The sequence below is a fragment of the Octopus sinensis genome, linkage group LG18 (genome assembly GCF_006345805.1).
Source record: "Octopus sinensis linkage group LG18, ASM634580v1, whole genome shotgun sequence".
NCBI lineage: Eukaryota > Metazoa > Mollusca > Cephalopoda > Octopoda > Octopodidae > Octopus > Octopus sinensis.
This window is the reverse complement of record NC_043014.1, coordinates 10,998,600-11,019,515: the sequence shown is the minus strand read 5'-3', so window position 1 is coordinate 11,019,515 and position 20,916 is coordinate 10,998,600. Positions and strand designations below refer to the sequence as shown.

The 20,916-nt window shown below is 40.0% G+C and overlaps 1 protein-coding gene across 2 annotated transcripts in view; it reads left to right on the top strand.

Annotated features, from left to right (window-relative positions):
- LOC115221367 (FACT complex subunit SPT16) overlaps window positions 1-20,916 on the top strand; it is an 88,448-nt gene that overhangs the window by 27,636 nt on the left and 39,896 nt on the right. For both annotated transcript variants that reach the window (XM_036510708.1, XM_029791540.2), the window contains exons 8-17: window positions 1,259-1,431; window positions 2,913-3,077; window positions 4,990-5,084; window positions 7,723-7,785; window positions 8,731-8,826; window positions 10,746-10,861; window positions 12,102-12,184; window positions 15,387-15,457; window positions 16,571-16,698; window positions 18,924-19,059. In XM_036510708.1, coding sequence (XP_036366601.1) covers window positions 1,259-1,431; window positions 2,913-3,077; window positions 4,990-5,084; window positions 7,723-7,785; window positions 8,731-8,826; window positions 10,746-10,861; window positions 12,102-12,184; window positions 15,387-15,457; window positions 16,571-16,698; window positions 18,924-19,059 — 1,126 coding nt within the window. The remainder of the gene's footprint in view (window positions 1-1,258; window positions 1,432-2,912; window positions 3,078-4,989; window positions 5,085-7,722; window positions 7,786-8,730; window positions 8,827-10,745; window positions 10,862-12,101; window positions 12,185-15,386; window positions 15,458-16,570; window positions 16,699-18,923; window positions 19,060-20,916) is intronic.

The window sequence follows — 20,916 nt, the reverse complement described above, 5'->3', positions numbered from 1 at the left end:
ATTCCTCATCTCTTGAATATAGAACTGTACTTAATCAACATCCTACAAATGCTTGTTCCTTGCTGGCATGGTTTAGATTGGATGTTTGATTTTGTTATACAGCTGGATGCCTTTCCTATTGTCAACCTGTCTTTTTTATCCTCACTTATAATGTGCAAGCACATGATGTATTTATTCTAAATTAGAAGTCAAAGTAGCTAGTTTTGTACATATTTGATGAGGCAAACCTATAATTGCAATAATATAAATTCTTAATCATTATAAAATGTTAGCTAAATATACTAAAGTTCTCATTTATTATTTAACCCTTTCGTTACTGTATTTATTTTGAGATGCTCTGTGTTTCTTTCAATTATTTTAAATATAACAAAGAATTTAGTAAAATAACTTAGATATCATTAAGCTAGTATTAGGAACATAAATTGTGACTAAGGTTTGGTGGAAGATTTTAATTCAAAACTAATGAAAACAAGACATTTGTACTCAGAGCCAGAGCCAGTTTCAGCGGGGTTGATAATGAAAAGGTTAAGGTACAATAAATAAAGTACCGGTCAAGTTCTGTGTTCGATGTATTCAACTTGCCCACCCCTCACAAAATTGCTGGCCTTGTGCGATAATTAGCATGAATTTAATTCTTTGAGGGGTAAGGACTGAAAAATTCTTGCAAATACTTGAATTGGTTGTTTCGAGGTTATAATGAAAGACACTTGCCTTATGTGTCGCAGTGGGACTGAAAGTGAAGCCACATGGTTGAGAATTAAACTCCTTATATTTCTTTACTACCCACAAGGGGCTAAACACAGAGAGGGGACAATCAAGGACAGACAAAGGGATTAAGTCGATTACATTGACCCCAGTGCAACACTGGTACTTTATTTATCGACCCCGAAAGGATGAAAGGCAAAGTCGACCTCGGTGGAATTTGAACTCAGAACATAACGACAGACGAAATACCTATTTCTTTACTACCTACAAGGGGCTAAACACCGAGAGGACAAACAAGGACAGACGAACGGATTAAGTCGATTACATCGACCCCAGTGCGTAACTGGTACTTAATTTACCGACCACGAAAGAATGAAAGGCAAAGTCGACAGACGAAATACCGCTAAGCATTTCGCCCGGCGCGCTAACGTTTCTGCCAGCTCGCCGCCTTAATTAAGCTCCTTAACCACATAACCATACCTGCACCTATAAAATTGATGACCTGCCTCAGTCGGAATTTTGATTTTAATTTTATTTTCTTTCACACTGACAGCGATGACGAACACATGAAATTTGATTCCATTATCTGTGCATTAGGCGCAAGATACAAGTCCTATTGCTCCAACATTGTACGGACACTCCTCGTGGATCCCCCTGAAGCTCTACAAAAAGATTATGAATTCTTGTTGAAATTGGAAGAAGAAATCTTGACCAAGTTACAACATGGTATGCATTCTTTTATTTCCTTTCTTTTGTTTTACTTGTTTCAGTTATTTTTACTGTGGCCATGCTGGAGCACCGCCTTTTTAGTCGAGCAAATCGACCCCCCAGCACTTATTCTTTGTAAGCCTAGTATTTATTCTATCGGTCCTCTTTTGCCGAACCGCTAAGTTACAGGGACATAAACACACTAGCATCAGTTGTCAAACGATGTGGGGGGGGGGAACAAACACCGATGCACAAACATATACACACACATACGTATATATACATATATATATATATACGACGGGCTTCTTTCAGTTTCCGTCTACCAAATCCACTCACAAGGCTTTGGTCGGCTCGAGGCTATAGTAGAAGACACTTGCCCAAGGTGCCACACAGTGAGACTGAACCCATGACCAAGTGGTTGGTAAGCAAGCTATTTACCATACAGCCACTCCTGCGCCTATCTATTTTTCTATTTTTCCTAAATTCCCCACCCATTCCCACCACTTACTCACTCTTTGACATGGTGCCATACTCGGCGACTTTCAATCTTACTTGATGTGGTCATTGGGACATGTGATCATGTTGGGTCCACTGCCTAAAGAGGCTTAGTTCAGTCATGGACGAACTGTGGCCCATGCGGCTTCCTGAATGGGCACTGCTCATGAAAAATTACCTTGAATTAAAATTTTTTGGTTTGTAGTTGCGTGACCTACCTGACGATTAGCCATGTCTCATGTGGCCCACTTCATGTGAAATGTTACTCATGCATGATCAAGTTGAACAAATTGGCCCCAGTGCTTATTTTTTTTAAGGATTGGTGCTTAATCATTGGTCTCTTTTGCAGAACTGTTTAGTTTTAGGGATGTAAACAAACCAACACTTGTTGCCAAGTAGTATTGGGAACACACACACAAGCACACATAACAAGATTCTGCACAGTTTCCATTTACGAAATTCACTTGCAAGGCATTGGTTAACTCAGGGCTGTTGCAGAAGACACTTTTATGAGGTGCCATGCTGTGAGATTGAACTTGAAACCTTATGGTTGCAAAGTGAGCCTCTTAACCCTTTCGTTATTGTATTTATTTTGAGATGCTCTGTGTTTCTTTTAATTACTTTAAATATAACAAAGAATTTAGTAAAATAACTTAGTTATCATTAAGCTAAGGTTAAGAGCATAAATCGTGACTAAAGTTTAGTGGACGATTTTAATTAAAAACTTATAATAACAAAACATTTGTACTACAGAGCCAGAGGCGGTTTCAGCCGGGTTGGTATCAAGGGTTAACCACACAGTTGTGTCCCTCTCTTTTTTTCTCTCTCATTCACCAGGTGAGGTTTTCAACCCCGGGAAACAGTCTCTCTCTCTCTTTCCACTCGCTTTACTATCCTGATTACAGGAAATATCTTCATAAACTTACTGAAATTTGAAGGTATTTATTTACCTGTCTTGAAGATAACATTCCTTAACTTCTCCTTCTTTCCTCTTTTCTCAGGTACCAGAGTTGACACAATTTACAATGAAATTCTGGAAATGGTTAAAAAAGAGCGTCCTGAACTCGCTAGTAAACTTACGCGGAATTTGGGCTTTGTCACTGGCATTGAATTTCGAGAAGGGTCGATGTTGATTACCAGCAAAACTGGCATAACAGCCAAAAAAGGTGAGTTTATGATTCGTCTTGGGATTATTTTATTTATATATGTCGTATCTGTTTCCAGCAGATTAACTATCAAGGGTCTCCGTTTGGGTAGTCTTAAGAGGGATCTTTTCAGTTTGAACGGCAGATTTTAACATAATTTCTAGGTAACTAAAAAATTTTAAACTTCGTATACTGGTAGAATGTGTTTATAAAACATCTTATTCTCTTGGCTTTATTGAAAAAATTCTATAGTTTGTAAGTTATTTGGTCTTTAATTTCTTCAATTTCTGCAATTTCAACCAATCACTGATGTCTATTGAGGTAAAAAAAACATTCTGTGCCATATGAATATGTCTCTCGTCTAAGAAACAGATTGGGTTTATTTACATTTGTGAAGAAAAAAAGATACCCTTCCCCCTAACCCTAACACAGATTGAAATGCAATAGATCGATACTAGGGTCATAATTATGGGTGACAATTTCATATGACACTGCTAGAAAAAACTGCCGTTCAAACCGAAAAGATCCCTTAAGAGACATGATTTATTACAAGGTGCAGTTTATGTACATGGTGAGGTTCTGATCCCTTCAATGGAGGCTGGCAACAAGCCTGTATTTTGTCAAGAGAGTGCTCTAGATGTGCCACGGGCCATTCACCGTATTGGGTTTCTCTTTCCTTTGCCATTTCAGTCTTCTATAGGGTTAATATATTGTTCTTTCATTCTTTTACTTGTTTCAGTCAGTTTGACTGTGGCCATGCTGGAGCACGGCCTTAAAGGAGTTTAGGCGAAGAAATCGATCCCAGAACTTATTCTTTGCAAGCCTAGTACTTATTCTATTGCTCCCTTTTGCTGAAGCGCTAAGTTACTTGGACATAAACACGCCAGCATCAATTTTCATTCGATGGCGATGAGGACAAACACACACACACACACACACACACATCTATATATATTCACTAATACCGAACTTTGAACCAATAATAACTCAAAATAGAGCCAGGGCAACTGGCCAGCTCCTGTCAAATCGTCCAACCCATGACAGCATGAAGAACGGGCCTTAAATGATGATGAGGAGGAGGAATTCTTTGTGAATCAATACTTGATAAGTAGTCATTTTTTTCAGTTGAAGTTAATAACATTCACTTCTCTGAAGAACAATAATTTTCTTGCAAAATTTAAAATGTTAATCCCTTAGCATTGAGATTATCCTGTCAGATGTAATGCTTATTTATTCACTTTGTTTTAAATTGATCGTGCATTACCTCGTGGCTTTTTGGTTTCGGTGATATGATTGTTTCATTTCAGAATGACACTGTAGGGTAGGTGTGAAAGACCAGATCAGACTGGTTTGAACATAAGATGTGTAGAATATTTAGGCTGGATATGGTTGGTTTAAATGCTAAAGGATTACTGCACTAAAAAATTTAACCCCTAAATAATACCCCTAAAATTGGAGTGCATCTACTATACCTATGTCCCTTTTATTCCATTCATCATCATCATCGTTTAACGTCTGCTTTCCATGCTGGCATGGGTTGGACGGTTTGACTGAGGACTGGCGAACCGGATGGCTGCACCAGGCCCCAATCTTGATTTGGCAGAGTTTATACAGCTGGATGCCCTTCCTAACGCCAACCACTCCGAGAGTGTAGTGGTGCCTTTTACATGCCACCAGCATGAGGGCCAGTCAGGCGGTACTGGCAATGGCCATGCTCATATGGTGTTTTTACGTGCCACCTGGAGCCAGTCCAGGGGTACTGGTAATGACCTTGCTCGAATGTTGTTTTTACAGGCAACGACCTCACTCGAATGTTGTTTTAAGGTAAATATGGCTTGTCACTGTCATCTTAAGATGAATTCGAGATGAAGTGAAAGAACGTGTAGAATATTTATAAACTCCTTCATGCCTTTTTTTTCTTTATCCTCTGCAGGTATGGTGTTCAATATTAGTGTCGGCTTTTCTGATCTGCCCAACGGAAATTCTACAACGGCTCTCTTCATTGGTGACACAGTGATGGTCAATGAAGTAAGTAGGGGTTGTTTTTTTCCTTTTCTTCTCTTTTTCCACTTATGATTGGTTTTTTCTATTTTTAAGAGCTTCATTTCTTTTTTACTATTTGGACTTCTATGTATGTTAAAGGCCTGATAGTGTTTTAACACATTGATAATTAATATAGGATGTATTTCATATCTTCATTCCTGTAGTTGTATGGGTCAAGGAGAATTTGTTGAGGCGGTTTTACTGCAGCCAGATGGCCTTCCGCTTGACAGCCCATGCCCCAAAAGGCAATAAAAACTTTTGTTCCTTTAGCTACACACTATAAATGTTTTGAAACCAAGTCCTTTGACCCTTTCGTTACTGTATTTATTTTGAAATGCTCTGTATTTCTTTCAGTTACTTTAAATATAGCAAAGAATTTAGTACAATAACTTAGTTACCATTAAGCTAGTGTTAGGAACATAAATTGTGACTAAGGTTTGGTGGAAGATTTTAATTCAAAACTTACGAAAACAAGACATTTGTACTCAGAGCCAGAGCTGGTTTCAGCCAGGTTGGTCACGAAAGGGTTAAAATAAATCCTTTTGCTTTGGCAGCTTCACTGCAGATGGGAATTCTGAGAATTGTAACTGTACTTGGTACACCCGAAATATTTGATGGCTTATACGGCACACATTTTTTCCAAAATATGTCTCTGAAAGTCACCATGGTCCTATTTGTAAAGTTGAGCCTCCCATAAGCATTAATATGCTTAAAAAAACTTTTTCCTGGTTATACTTTTATGCCATCAAATGCAGCCCCTTTTTGAGTCCAAAATCCTGCCAAGGTCTTTTTTGGTCTGCAACTGATTAAGTCAACTGTGCTCGCACCCTGTAGTTTCTGGACTTTGCTAGAAATATATTTCTTTACTAGCCACAAGGGGCTAAACATAGACGGGACAAACAAGGACAGACAAAGGGATTAAGTCGATTACATCGACCCCAGTGCGAAACTGGTATTTTATTTATCGACCCCGAAAGGATGAAAGGCAAAGTCGACCTCGGCGGAATTTGAACTCACAATGTTACGACAGATGAAATACTTATTTCTTTACTACCCACAAGGGGCTAAACATAGAGGGGACAGACAAAGGGATTAAGTCGATTACATCGACCCCAGTGCGAAACTGGTACTTTATTTATTGACCCCGAAAGGATGAAAGGCAAAGTTGACCTCGGCAGAATTTGAACTCCGAACGTAACTGCAGATGAAATACCGCTAAGCATTTCGCCTGGCGTGCTAACGATTCTGCCAGCTCATTTTGATGATAGAATTGGTTGGGCTAAGTACCATTCAAGTACTGGGTGGTCGATATCATTGACCTCCTTTTGAATGAGGTTGTTCTGTACCTATGTTAGAAACTATATTTATTTGATTTCATCATTAATTTTGTTGCATGTCATGTAGTTAGTGAGGTTGTCCTCTCAGGCTTTAAAAAAAAGTATATCCTTTCCTCCTTTGTCTTGTCAACAGTCTGTGAACTAGCATTATTTAAACTGGCCATATCCGACCAAAATTATTCTGCCTGTTGACCAGATCTGGTCTCTCACACCAACCCTACAATATCGTTTTAAAAATTAATAGCTACTTCATCAAAATCTCAGCTACAAGATAATACATGATTAGTTCAAAGCAATGTGGATAAAAAAAAAGCATTAATTTTGGCAGAATAATGTGAACAGTAAAGGGTTAAGTCAATCATGAGCAAACTGGCCTGTAATGAGATTCTGAATATCAATCCTTAAAAATGTTTTAGCCCGAAGGCCGCGGCCATGCTAGGGCACCACCTGCCCGACGAAAAATTACTTCAAGCATTTTTTTTCGCAGTGCAGCTCACCTGATGATAAGCCATGTTTCATGCTCTCCACTTCTTGATAAAGGTTACCCACAACTTAAGAAATAGATTCTGATCATTTTACATTTCATCTTGGTCAGCTGTGTAAGAAATTATCATGGAGTTGCCCCTCCCCTCTATCCACTGCAGACACACAACTTCCACGACAGTCTCACTAGTGTTAGTAGTATGGAATATGCAATTAGTATATGCTAAGCACCAACCGATCGTGGCCGCTGCCAGACTCCCCTGGCACCTGTGCTGGTGGCACGTAAAAAGCACCCACTACACTCATGGAGTGGTTGGCGTTAGGAAGGGCGTCCAGCTGTAGAAACACTGCCAGATCAGACTGGAGCCTGGGGCAGCCTCCTGACTTCCCAGACCCCGGTCGAACCGTCCAACCCATGCTAGCATGGAAAGTGGACACTAAACGATGATGTACAGTTACTGGTACCAGGAAGGGCATCCAACCGTAGAAACCATGGTGCATGATGCAGTCTTTGGGCCTTGGGTTCATTTGTTCCTGTCGAACTATCTAAGCCTTAGAACATGGGTATTAAAATATATTAATGATATGGGGTCAACATGTAATACTGCACCCTTAAATATTCAATATTCTATATCAGTTAAAGTGTTTTACTTATATTGGAGGTCATGAACTTCTCAAAGAGATAATCTTTGGATGCTGGCCGACATAACCAATATATTGGTGTACTTACTTAACTTTTCTGCTACTCTGTTCCCTTAAAGCTTTTTACCGTTCTTCTAAGTTCTTGTTTATTCTCTTGTCAGGGTCCAGCCACATTGTTGACCACCTTGAAGAAGAAGATCAAGCACATTGGTATATTTTTAAAGGTATGCTTATTTTTCTCTTTGAATCGCTTGTATTCTTGTATGTTCATTCTCATCGACATTCTACACATAGAGACACAGTCTACACACAGCATTCTACACATGGAGACCCATTATCTACACACAAGCAAATGATTTACATAACCTGGTGGAGCCCTCTAGCACATCTCTTGTTATTGAGCTCTCCAACCCATCCCTATCTCTTCCTCATTCCGTCCTCTTTCTCTCACTCTCTCCATTCCCTTCTTTTGTTGTCTCACCCATGCACCTTGTTTCATTCACACTGTCTATTCACTGTTACGCATGTGTATATGCACAAATTTTTTTTTCCACCCTATTCAAGCCTAGCCAGGCTCATGGGCCCGGTTTCCTGGTTTCTATGGCGTATGTGTTCCCCCAGCTGTACGGGACACCAGTCCATCTCAGCGTTACTCAAGAAACAGGAAGAAAGAGTGAGAGAAAGTTGTAGCAAAAGAGTACAACAGGGATCACAACCACTCCCTGCCGGAGTCTCGTGGAGCTTTTAGGTGTTTGCGCTCAATAAACACACAACGCCCGGTCTGGGAATCGAAACCACGATTCTCTGACCGCGAGTCCGCTGCCCTAACCACTGGGTTTGACTGAGGCCTGGCAAGCCAGGAGGCTGGACCAGGCCCAATCTGATCTGGCAAAGTTTCTACAGCTGGATGCCCTTCCTAACACTGCGAGAGTGTAGTAGGTGCTTTTATGTGGCACCGGCATGAAGGCCAGTCAGGCAGTTCTGGCAACAACCACACTCAAAAGGTGTTTTTTACGTGCTACCTGCACAGGAGCCAGTTCGGCGGCACTGGCAACGACCACGCTCAAATGTTGTTTTTAACGTGCCACCGACAGGAAATGTAGAAGTCATTGGTTGATAATGTCATTAAGTTTTCAACAATATTGTTTTTTTTTCTATTTCTGTGACAGGAAGAAGATGAAGAAGAAGAGGAAGAAGAGCAGGATCAAGAACCAATATTGCTTGGCCGTGGGCAAAGGAATGCTATACTAGACAGCCGAACCCGAGTAAGTAAAACTTTAAATTTCAGTGGAAGCAATATTTGATTTGATAAAGAGTGTCAACACTTTGTTGGCATTTTAAGCATTTTAACTACATTGATATATCTGTGTAGATGTGCCTTGCTACTGTAGGAATCATATTTGGGGGTCCTACTCTTGGACTTAAATTCATTATTGATTTTGCTAATGGAAAGACAAATTTGCCCCATTTTTTTCTCGTCTGAAGTGCTGCAAAAAATGAGAACAAACTTAAAACTACTTGTGATAAACTTTGTAACCACATAGTTATGCTTCCTCCCATAATGTGTGTGTGTGTATAAGAGATAATGGTAATGCTGATGAAGGGATATAATTAACAAATATTGTAGAAACAGTTGTAAGACCTGTCTATAAATGCTCTAATATCTACACAGCCTTGGTTTTTTATCTTATTACACAAAAAATAATTTATATATAAATAAATATATATAAATATATCATCATTTTTTTTGATGATATATATATAAATTATTTATGTATATAAATTATTTATATATATATAAATATATATATAAATAATTTATATATATATATATATATGTATGTATATCGTATACTGTTCTGTGATGGTAATATCAAGAAAAAAAGTACTCCATTTTGTGAGAGATAAATATTTAATAGTTCGTTATATGTGGTTTGTACCTGATAAATATGCTCGAGGTATTTTTCAACATATGAAACTTAGTAGCACATAAAAACGTATCTATTAAATATTATATATGTATGTGTATATAACCTGATATCTCTTATTAGTCGCACTATTATATCTTTTATGAGTTTTGATCTTGTAATGTTTTGTTCTCTTGGTGAAAAAATGGGTTTTCATTTTACTAGCCATTTTGGACACAGCTTATTGTGTTCTTTATGAAATCATTTTAGACTAGCTGAGTGGTTGTCTATCCAGGCATGGCAGTTTTGTCTATTAGAATTCAAATTAAAACTTTTGTTGCCCTTATCAAAGATATTTAATTTATAGTTTGTTCTTGCTTTCTCTTTAGTCTGTTTTCTTATCTTAGAGTTTTTTTTAAAAAAAAAACATTTTGTGTTTTTTGAAGTGAATTTGTCAAGCACCAATCTAAATTCCAATTTCTTGTTTCGGTTCATTTTGGTTCACAACTGCCTGGAATTGATAAAATTATTAGCTCTAGTAATATCTTGGTGAAGGTGTTGCTGTCTCGATATTGACTCTATAGTGTACCTATAAAATTTCATCTCATTCTATTCGAATGATTATCTCATAATTGAAAGTTACACAAGCTCAAAGCAAGATAGTGCATGATTAATTTCAAAACAATTTGACTAAATAAGTATTACATGCTAATGGCTTAAATACCTACTGATAAAATTTAAAGAATCAGCAGGTAAAAGAGAATTAACAGGTGTTACAAGGAAATAATTTTGGTGTTCCTCTTGAATATGATTTGATTAAAAATATTGTGAACTAGCAGTATCGCCCGGCGTTGCTCAGGTTTGTTTCGACCCTTTAGAATTGGAATTTTTGAAAAGTAAAAATTTTGCATTATCTAGCTTGTTATTCTCTTTAAGCGAACATTTTTCTGGTTGAAATACACCGAAAAATGGCGACACAGCAGTTAAAAAATCGTAAAAAATAGGGATGTTTCATAGAAAAAAGGCACCTTTTTGATGTAAATAATTTTTGTTGTTAACATGGTCTGATTTGAATTTTTTCTTCTAAGGAAGGAAGAGCAAGTCTTCTTCTATCATACTCTCAATTTTGGTCAACTTGCACCACAGGGTCTCGGAGGAGATAGTATTAGTTGAAGGCTACCAAACCTGCCATACACAGACAACTTCAGCTTTAATATATAGAGAGATTTGACAGAGTAATCAAAAAATACTGAAGCGTTAATATTTTGTTATTTCAGACTGATATGACAGCTGAAGAAAAACGACAAAATCACCAAAAGGAATTGTCACAGAAGATTAACGAAGAAGCACGAGAGAGATTAAAAGGAATGAAGCAAAGTGGAGAAGATAAGAAGTAATTTAATCCTTATTTGTCTCAGTATATTTATGCTTGTTGATGAGGGAAAGATATATGTAATGTTATAATAATAATAATAATAATAAAAACATTGTGTACACTACTCAGGTGCACTACAACTCATCTAAAGTGTATGTATAATCAGGTGTAGTTTTGGCAGATTTCGGAAAGCATGAGGGCCTTAAAGGATGCAGTGTAATGTCAGTCAACAACTGACGCAGGCAGTTTGTTCCATGCTTCAGCAACTCTGAGTGTGAAAAAATGTTTCCGAAAGTCATGGGAGCTGTGTTGTTTTCTGACTTTGTAGGCATGTCCACGTGTGTTAGACACATGAAGATCAAAAAGGTGTTCAATGTTGTTGTTGGTGAGGTGGTTGATAACTTTGTGGGTGTTTACCAAGTCCATCGCCAGACGCCGGAGCTTCCATTCTGTCTGTTTGTTATATACAGCTGCTAAGTTATGGGGACTTTTATATCCTTGTATTGGATAATATATAACATAACAAAGCAAGGAGAAAGTGTATACATGATGCACTGTTATTACTATTACACGAGACTCAGCGTTCTACATCAAAGGCTCATAGTGAACTGCCAGCAACACGAACTACCAGTTGCTCACAGTTCTTTGTTTTATAACATTAAGACAGTCTACCTTTAATCACATGGGTGGGTGGGGTGGAGTGTGTAGGGATCAGACCCCCTTCGGTTAAGAATGACCATGAGATTGCACCTAGAAAGTTACCCTCCAAGGAACAAAGTCCGGGCAAGGTTATTTATGGAAGACCAGCACTTGCCCATGCATACCAGTCTTCCCTCTCCACGCCACCGATGTTATCCAAGGGGCCGATACAGCTTAGCACCAGTGATGTTGCAACTCATTTCTACAGCTGAGTGAACTGGGGCAACGTGAAATAAAGTGTCTTGCTCAAGAACACAACACACAGCCCGGTCCAGGATTCAAAGTCACAACCTCTTGGTTGTAAGATCGACGCTCTAACCACTGAGCCATGCACCTTCACATAATACACCTCACAGACTGCACTAGTCAATAAGATAGTCAATAAAATGTTAAAATTCATTCTTTTTGTGCGGTCCGGTACCAAACAATCCCTGGCCCAGTACTGGTCTATTATCTGGTGGCTGGGGATCCCTGGTCTATGCTATTGACTGCTGTCTCATGTCCGTACCACTCTGTCCCGTTGCTATTTTCTAATAGATTTCATTTTCTTTCCTGCCAGAGTCCGCAAGTCCAATATATCGTATAAAAACCACACGTCCATGCCTCAAGAGCCTGAAGTAAAAGGACTGAAAATATATGTGGGTAAGTTTAAAGCTTTATATTATCATTTTAGGGATACACATTGCCCTGCTGCTACTACTAAGTAGGGGCGCTAAGCAGTGAGATGTGTGGATGCAATCGGCTAACTGGCTTTGTGCCAGTGACACATAAAAGGCACAATTCGAGTGTGATCATTACCAGCATTGCCTTACTGGCACTTGTGCCTGTGCTAGTAGAGTGCCAAGAGCACCATCTGAGTGTGGTCATTGCTAGAGTGGCTAATTGGCTTCTGTGCCGGTGGCATGTAAATGGGCACCATTCGAGTGTGATCGTTACTAGCGTCGCCTTACTGGCACCTGTGCCGGTGGCATGTGTAAAAAGATTCGAGCAAGGTCATTGACTGTACCTATTGACTGGCCCCCATGCTGGTGGCACGTAAAAAGCACCCACTACACTCTCGGAGTGGTTGGCATTAGGAAGGGCATCCAGCTGTATAAACTCTGCCAGATCAAGATTGGAGCCTGGTGCAGCCATCTGGTTCACCAGTCCTCAGTCAAAACCGTCCAACCCATGCTAGCATGGAAAGCGGATGTTAAACGATGATGATGATGATGTTGTCACCAGTTCAAATATGCTTGTGGCACGTTTGGAATAATAAACAAGCTATTTGCTGTGTGTTGTCATGGAGAAAATTTCTCTCTGTTGACAATGGTGTGAAGATACTGCACTTATACATATCACTGATTAATGCTCCTACTTCATAATTTACTTATGGTGATCCGCCGCATAGCGTTATCAGCCATTGTACGATGATTGGAATAATATAAGAGAATCATTGTCTTTCTCAGTGTCCTCTGCCCAGCGTCCGTGACTGAAGGGGAGATAACTCTTTACTCTTTTATTTGTTTCAGTCATTTGACTGTGGCTATGCTGGAGCACTGCCTTTAGTTGAGCAAACCCGGAACCATGTGGTTGGTAAACAAGTTACTTACCACCCTGTCACTCCTACGCCTGTAGAAATGCTGCATGAACTGATCTAGGTCGATGTATATTTACACTATTGCCAACAGCTGGAAATTTTCTCGATGACAAAACACAGCGAATAGCCTATTGCTATTGTTGGTCTTCTATCCTCCTCCTCCACCACTGTTCTTGTTTCAATGCCAGCTGTTCCATGCCCACATAGTTCAGGCGGAATTTGTTGTACTGGATATTTCTACAGCTTGATGCCCTCCCTGTAAGACATAACATTTACCCATGACCAGACATCTTTATATTTCTAAAAGCAAATCATTTTTTTCTTTTACTCTTTTCTCTTATTTCTTTTTTGTTATTTCTGGCATTCCCTTGTCTCATGCTCCTCTCTTTTGCTTCGGTTTTGTGTGTTATCACAATTTCAATTTATCATCATCATCATCATCATCATCTTTTAACCCTTTCGTTACCAACCTGGCTGAAACCGGTTCCGGCTCTGTTGTACAAATGTTCTTGTTTTCTTAAGGTTTTAATTAAAATCTTCCACCAAACCTTAGTCACAATTTATGTTCCTAACACTAGCTTAAGGATAACTAAGTTATTTTTCTAAGAAACAGAGCATCTCAACAGAAATACGGTAACAAAAGGGTTAAAATATATAATAGAGAAACAATTTTTAACTCTTTCAATACCAACCTGGCTAAAACCATTTCTGGTTCTGTAGTACAAATGTCTTGTTTACACAAGTTTTGAATTAAAATCTTCCACCAAACCGTAGTCACAATTTATGCTCCTAACACTGGCTGAATGATAACTAAGTTATTTTACTAAATTCTTTGTTATATTTAAAATCAATTGAAAGAAACACAGAGCATCTCAACAGAAATACAGTAACGAAAGGGTTACTGCCTGTTCTCCATGCTGGCATATGTTGGATGGTTTGACAGGAGTTGGCAGGCTTGGAGAGCTGACTGGGCTCCAATTGTCTGTTTTGGCATGGTTTCTATGGCGGGATGTCTTTCCTAATACCAACCACTTTACAGAGTGTCCTGGGTGCTTTTACGTGGCACCAGCACAGGTGCTTTTATGCGGAAGTGGTATGGGTGTTTTTAGGTGGAACTGGCATAGGGGCTTTTAAGTGACACCAGCACAGGCACTTTTATGTGACAGTGACACAGGTGTTTTATGTGGCACTAGCAGAGGTCCTTATATGCGACACTGGCAAAGCACTTTTTGCACGGCACAGGCACTTTTACATGGCACCAACACAGGTGCTTTCACATTGTACTGGCACAGGTGCTTTTATGTGGCACCGGCACAGGCCCTTTTATTTGGCACCAGCACATGCGCTTTTATGTGACGCTGGCACAGGCGCTTTAATGTGACGCCGGCACAGACGCTTTTATCTGGCATCAGCACAGGCGCTTTTATGTGACGCCGGCACAGGCGCTTTTATGTGGTATCGGCACAGGTGCTTTTATGTGACACCGGCACAGGCGCTTTATGTGGCGCTGGCACAGGTGCTTTTATGTGGTGCTGGCACAGGTGCTTTTATGTGGTGCTGGCACAGGCACTTTTATGTGGCACCAGCACAGGCGCTTTTATGTGACGCCGGCACAGACGCTTTTATCTGGCATCAGCACAGGCGCTTTTATGTGACACCGGCACAGGCGCTTTATGTGGCGCTGGCACAGGCCCTTTTATTTGGCACCAGCACATGCGCTTTTATGTGACGCTGGCACAGGCGCTTTTATGTGACGCCGGCACAGACGCTTTTATCTGGCATCAGCACAGGCGCTTTTATGTGACGCCGGCACAGGCGCTTTTATGTGGTATCGGCACAGGTGCTTTTATGCGGCACAGGCACTTTATGTGGCGCTGGCACAGGTGCTTTTATGTGGTGCTGGCACAGGCACTTTTATGTGGCACCAGCACATTACGTGGTTCTGGTAACATCCACAAGCCTGCAAAACTAGGATGTGGAAATCAAATATATCTGCTCAAAATTTCATTACCCCTAACTGCAGAAAGCAGTTTTATCTCTCCTCTTATTTTTATTGAGGGATGACTTGTTTCAGCCCATTTCATGGTGATACTCATCAAGACAACTGAAGCAGCAGGACTTTATTTTATTTTATTTTTTCTTTGTTTTTGGTAGGTATTTTATGTCATTACTGGAATAAGCATGAAATTTAATTTTGCCGTTAAATGATTAATTCCTGGATTCCTGTCCAATTAATCCCTTATTTTGCTGTGGTTCTCGTTCCAGATAAAAAATACGAAACTGTTATCCTGCCCATATTTGGGATTCCAACACCTTTCCACATATCCACCATCAAGGTGAGTAACAGTTTGTTTCCTTGGCATGGTCATCCGTTGACTAAGAACAACATTATTTAATTATTTATGAGTTATGCCATGTTTCCTCTCTATCAACATCATCATTTAATATTTTTTCCCATGCTGGCATGGGTTGGACGGGTCAACAGGAATTCATGTGCCAGGGGGAGGCACTGAACTCCAGAGCACAGGACTGGTTTCCTGGGCATGAATATAGTTTCTACAGCTGTATGCCCTTCCAAATGCCAACCACTTTGCAGAGTGTACCACGTGTTTTATTTTCTGTGGACACAGCATGGGCGAGGTCACCAAGTACTCTTAAGACAGTTAAGTGGGGTATAATTTGAAGGATATGAAAATATGTTAGAGAGACAGGGATAGGTGTCTTGCTGAAGAGTTGAATATATAGCTTCCTCAGCTGGATAAGGAGATAGAGAGAAGGTGAGGGCATACCCTCAGGCTACAAGGTGAATTTGAGAGAGAGAGAATAGGGATAGAGGAACAGAAAAAGGGGGTTGGTTGTAGTTTGGTATGTAAGTATTGGCTTGAGTGTGAAAGGAATGTGACATATGGTTGGAGATTGGGTTAGAGGTAGCTACAGAATTGTTGTTGTGGGATTATTACCTGGATGTATTAAGGTGGTGAGTTAGCAGAAACGTTAGCACACCAGGCGAAATGCTTTGCGGTATTTCATCTGTCGCTATGTTCTGAGTTCAAATTCCACCGAGGTCAACTTTGCGTTTCATTCTTTCAGAGTTGATAAATTAAGTACCAGTTGCGTACAGGGGTTGATTTAATTGACTGACCCCCCTCCTCAAAAATTGCAGGTCTTGTGCCTAGAGTAGAAAAAAATATATAGAAAAGGCAGTGAGCTGGCAGAATCATTAGCACGCAGGGCGAAACGCTTAGCGGTATTTCATCTGCTGCTACGTTCTGACATCAAATTCTACCAAGGTCGACCTTGTTTTTCCTCCTTTTGGGGTCGATAAATTAAGCACCAGTTAAGTACTGGGGTTGATGTAATTGACTTTCCCCTTTCCCCTTTATATTAATGCTTGGTCTATTGCCATTTATGTAAAAATTAATTCCCTTCAAATATCCATTGTCTTTCAGAATATCAGCCAGTCCATTGAAGGAGATTACACATATCTCCGTATCAATTTCTTTCATCCGGGATCAGCCCTTGGCAGAAATGACGGTAATGTTTTCCCCAACCCAGAAGCCACTTTCCTCAAAGAAATGTAAGTATGCCAAATTGCTTTTAAACATTAATCTTCCTTTTATTTAAATGTTGAAGTAAGAATTGTTATTTACTGTGAAATGCTGTTTAACCCCCTTTTTGCGAAATGGTGTTTAACCCCCTTTTTGCGAAATGGTGTTTAACCCACTTTTTGCGAAATGGTGTTTAACCCCCTTTTTGCGAAATGGTGTTTAACCCCCTTTTTGCGAAATGATGTTTTACCCCCTTTTTGCGAAATGATGTTTTACCCCCTTTTTGCGAAATGTTTTACCCCCTTTTTGTGAAATGCTGTTTTACCCCCTTTTTGCGAAATGGTGTTTAACCCCCTTTTTCCGAAATGGTGTTTAACCCCCTTTTTGCGAAATGGTGTTTAGCCCCCATTTTGCGAAATGGTGTTTAACCCCCTTTTTGCGAAATGCTGTTTAACCCCCTTTTTGCAAAATGCTGTTTAACCCCTTAGTATTCAAATTAGTCTTAGATGTTAGGGCTTATTTATTTACATCATTTGCAATTATTTTGTGTTATTTTGCGGCTTTGACATTCCAGTGATGTAATGTTTTATTTTTAGAATGACATTTTAGGGTAGGTGTAAGAAGCTGGATCTGGCCAGGTTGGATATAAGCGAATAGAATATTTTGGCTGGATTTAACCCTTTAGTGTTCGCATTATTCTGCCAAAATTAATGCCTTTTCATCCACATTGTTTTGAACTAATCATGCATTATCTTGGTGCTATGAGATTTTGATGAGGTAGGTGTTCATTTTCAAGATGATATTGTAGGGTTGGTGTGAGAGACCAGATCTGGCCAGTTTGAACATAAAACAGGCAGAATACTTTTGGCCGGATATGGCCGGTTTAAATACTAAAGGGTTAAAGGGCTCCCCTTTGATCAGGAATGACTGGGGGCTTGCTTGTAGGAAGTTCCCCACCGAGACACAAGTCTGGGCAAGGCTGGTTTTTTTTTTTTGTTATGGAAGACCAGCAGTCACCCATTCATACCAGCCTCCCCTCTCCACGCCACCAATGTTATCCAAAGGGAAGGCAAGGGCCAATACAGCTTGGCACCAGTGACGTCACAATTCTTTTCTACGGGTGACTGAGCTGGAGCAACATGAAATAAAGTGTCTTGCTCAAGAAGACAACACATAGACTGATCTGTGAATTGAACTCACTACCTCTTGGTTGTGAGCCCATTGCTCTAACCACTGAGCCATGTGCCTTCACTTTGGCCAGATATAGTCAGTTAAAATGCTAGAGGGTTAATACATGTACGAGAAAATAGGGTTTTGGCTATGTTAGGTACTTGATTTGGGGGTACATAAAACAAATAATAGCCATGATGGTTATAGTTGTGCTTATAATATAAGGGAGTGGGGAAGTCTGTCCTGTTGTTTAAGAGACTGGCCATGATGGAGCATCGTCATAAAGCATTTAGTCGGACAAATCGAACACGGTACTTTTTTGTATTCAAGTCTGGTACTTACACGGTCAGTCACTTTGCCGAATTGCTAAGCAAGTAACATGAAATGAAGTGTTTTGTGCAAAAAACACAACACACTGCCTGGTCCAGGAATTGAAACCATGATCTTGCTATCACGAGTGCAACACTAACCACTAGAAAAAGCACATACCTTCATACACCCCTCCTCTCGGCCTACGGGGCAGCATATAGTGGAATCACTTGAAGTACAATAGCTTTTGCTTATGAAAAATTAACTGTCTCCGCATATATAAATCGGTTTGTCTTTTATTTGTTTCAGTCATTTGACTGAGGCCATGCTGGAGCACCGCTTTCAGTTGAGCAAATCGACCTCAGGACTTTTTCTTTTGTAACCCTAGTACTTATTTTATCGGTCTCTTTTGCCGAACCGCTAAGTTACGGGGACGTAAACACACCAGCATCAGTTGTCAAGCAATGATGGGGGGGACAAACACACACACACATTATATATATATATATATATATATATACATACACACATACACACACACACACACATATATATATATATATATATACACGATGGGCTTCTTTCAGTTTCCGTCTACCAAATCCACTCACAAGGCTTTGGTCGGCCCGAGGCTGTAGTATAAGACACTTGCCCAAGGTGCTACGCAGAAATTTACTTATACAGCTTGTGACCCCTGGGCCTTATAACCCATTGTATGTAAACTTGTTTTGGTGTTAAATTATGGTAATTGATATTAATTTATTTTCCATCGTAGAACATACCGAAGTTCCAACACAAAAGAACCAGGAGAAATCTTACCTCCATCATCAAATTTAAATACAGCCTTCAGGTTGATCAAAGAAGTTCAAAAAAAATTTAAAACCAGAGAGGCGGAAGAACGTGAAAAAGAGGTGAGTGGTCTTTTCTTTCTATATCACTGCTTTCCCATGTTATTCGCTGCTAAGCAATCTCAGAAGAGATTGCAATATAGACATTACGTGTATGAAACTACGAAGCAAATCTTAGCATGTCTGATCTCTGGATGTTAGTTGCCTCTATTTGACAGTATCCTATTTGATTGTCTCCCTTCGTATGCTTTGACCTGTTTCTATTTGATTGTCTCCCTTAGTTGGTTTTTGGTCTTCTGTATTGACAAGATTTGTGCATTTTATTTGTGTTAGTGTGTATTTACGTACATATCATATCATGTCCACTTTGTTTGCATGGGTTAAATAGAATTTGTTGAGGCAGACTTTTCTATGGCCTGATGCCCTTCCTGTCATCAACTATCATCATCATCGTCGTTTAACGTCCGCCTTCCATGCTAGCATGGGTTGGACGATTTTGACTGAGGGCTGGTGAAACAGATGGCTGCACCAGGCTCCAATCTTGACCTGGCAGAGTTTCTACAGCTGGATGCCCTTCCTAGAGAGTGCAGTGGGTGCTTTTTATCTGTTACAAAGCAAGAATGATATTTTTACGCAACCAGACATGTTTTTCATGAAAATATGGAAACAAATAACATTGCTTGTATGATGATGATGATGATGATGTTAATGCAAGCACCTGATGTCTAGCATTTTGGCATTTAAACCAGCCATATCCACCCTGCAGCCAACGGCCGCGGCAGACGGCATTTTCGTGTCGTGACCGCCTCTCGACCGGATGGGTCCCCGGGACGATAGGATCCCGGGGCCGCAATGTGCGTTCGAGGTGTCGTTCAAACTAACCAGATCCAACCACTCACCTCTGTCCTACAATGTCATTTTAAAAAAAAAGCCAATCACACCATTGAAATCTCAAAGCTGTGAGATAATGCTTGATCAGTTCAAACCAATTTGACTAAATAAGCATTTGCATTTGATGGAATAATCTCTCTATATATATAAACGGCAAAATGTCTGTCTGTGTGTGTGTCCTTTATACAAATCCACAATTTTTCAGTTAGAGGGCTCGCACTTTCTATGGTCATTCAAAACCGCCCAAGGGTGGTCGTGCACATCTTTACATTTCCCCAGTCACTCCGCAAAGCCATTAAAAAATCAATAGAAATTACTTTTTTGTGAATTTTCTATCCAAAACCCAATCAAAATGCCCGAAACTTGATACGCCAATTGAATGCCAGCTAGCTGTATGTGATTGGTCAGAGATTTGGACAGTACTCGCATGTATGTGCACAAGCATGCAGCTGTATATGCATGCACTAGCACTATGACCCAGCGTTGCCAGGTCATAGTGCTACTCTGAATGCTAAAGGACTAGACTTGGGTACACACAAACATATGTACACCCATGAAATCTATTTACAAGGCTTCTGTTGGCATGCGGCTATAGTAGAAAACTAAAGTAGTGGGTGGGATTGAACCCAGGACCATGTGGTGGGAAACAAGCTTCTCAACCACATAGCCATGCATGTGGCTTGTTAGGGTATCTGGTTCCTGATTGTAAAGTTGTGAGTTCGATTCCCAGTGTTTGTGTGTCTGTGTTTGTCCCCCCCCCCAACATCGCTTGGTGTGTTTTAGTCCCCATAATTTAGTGGTTCGGCAAAAGAGACCAATAGAATAAGTACTAGGCTTGCAAAGAATAAGTCCTGTGGTTGATTTGCTTAAGTAAAGGCGGTGCTCCAGCATGGCCTTAAGCAAAAACACTTTATTTCACGTTGCTCCAGTCCACTCACCTGGCAAATATGAGTAGTACCTGTGTTTTAAAGGGCCACCCTTATCACGTTCTGTGTCATGCTGAATCTCCCTGAGAACTACACGAAGGGT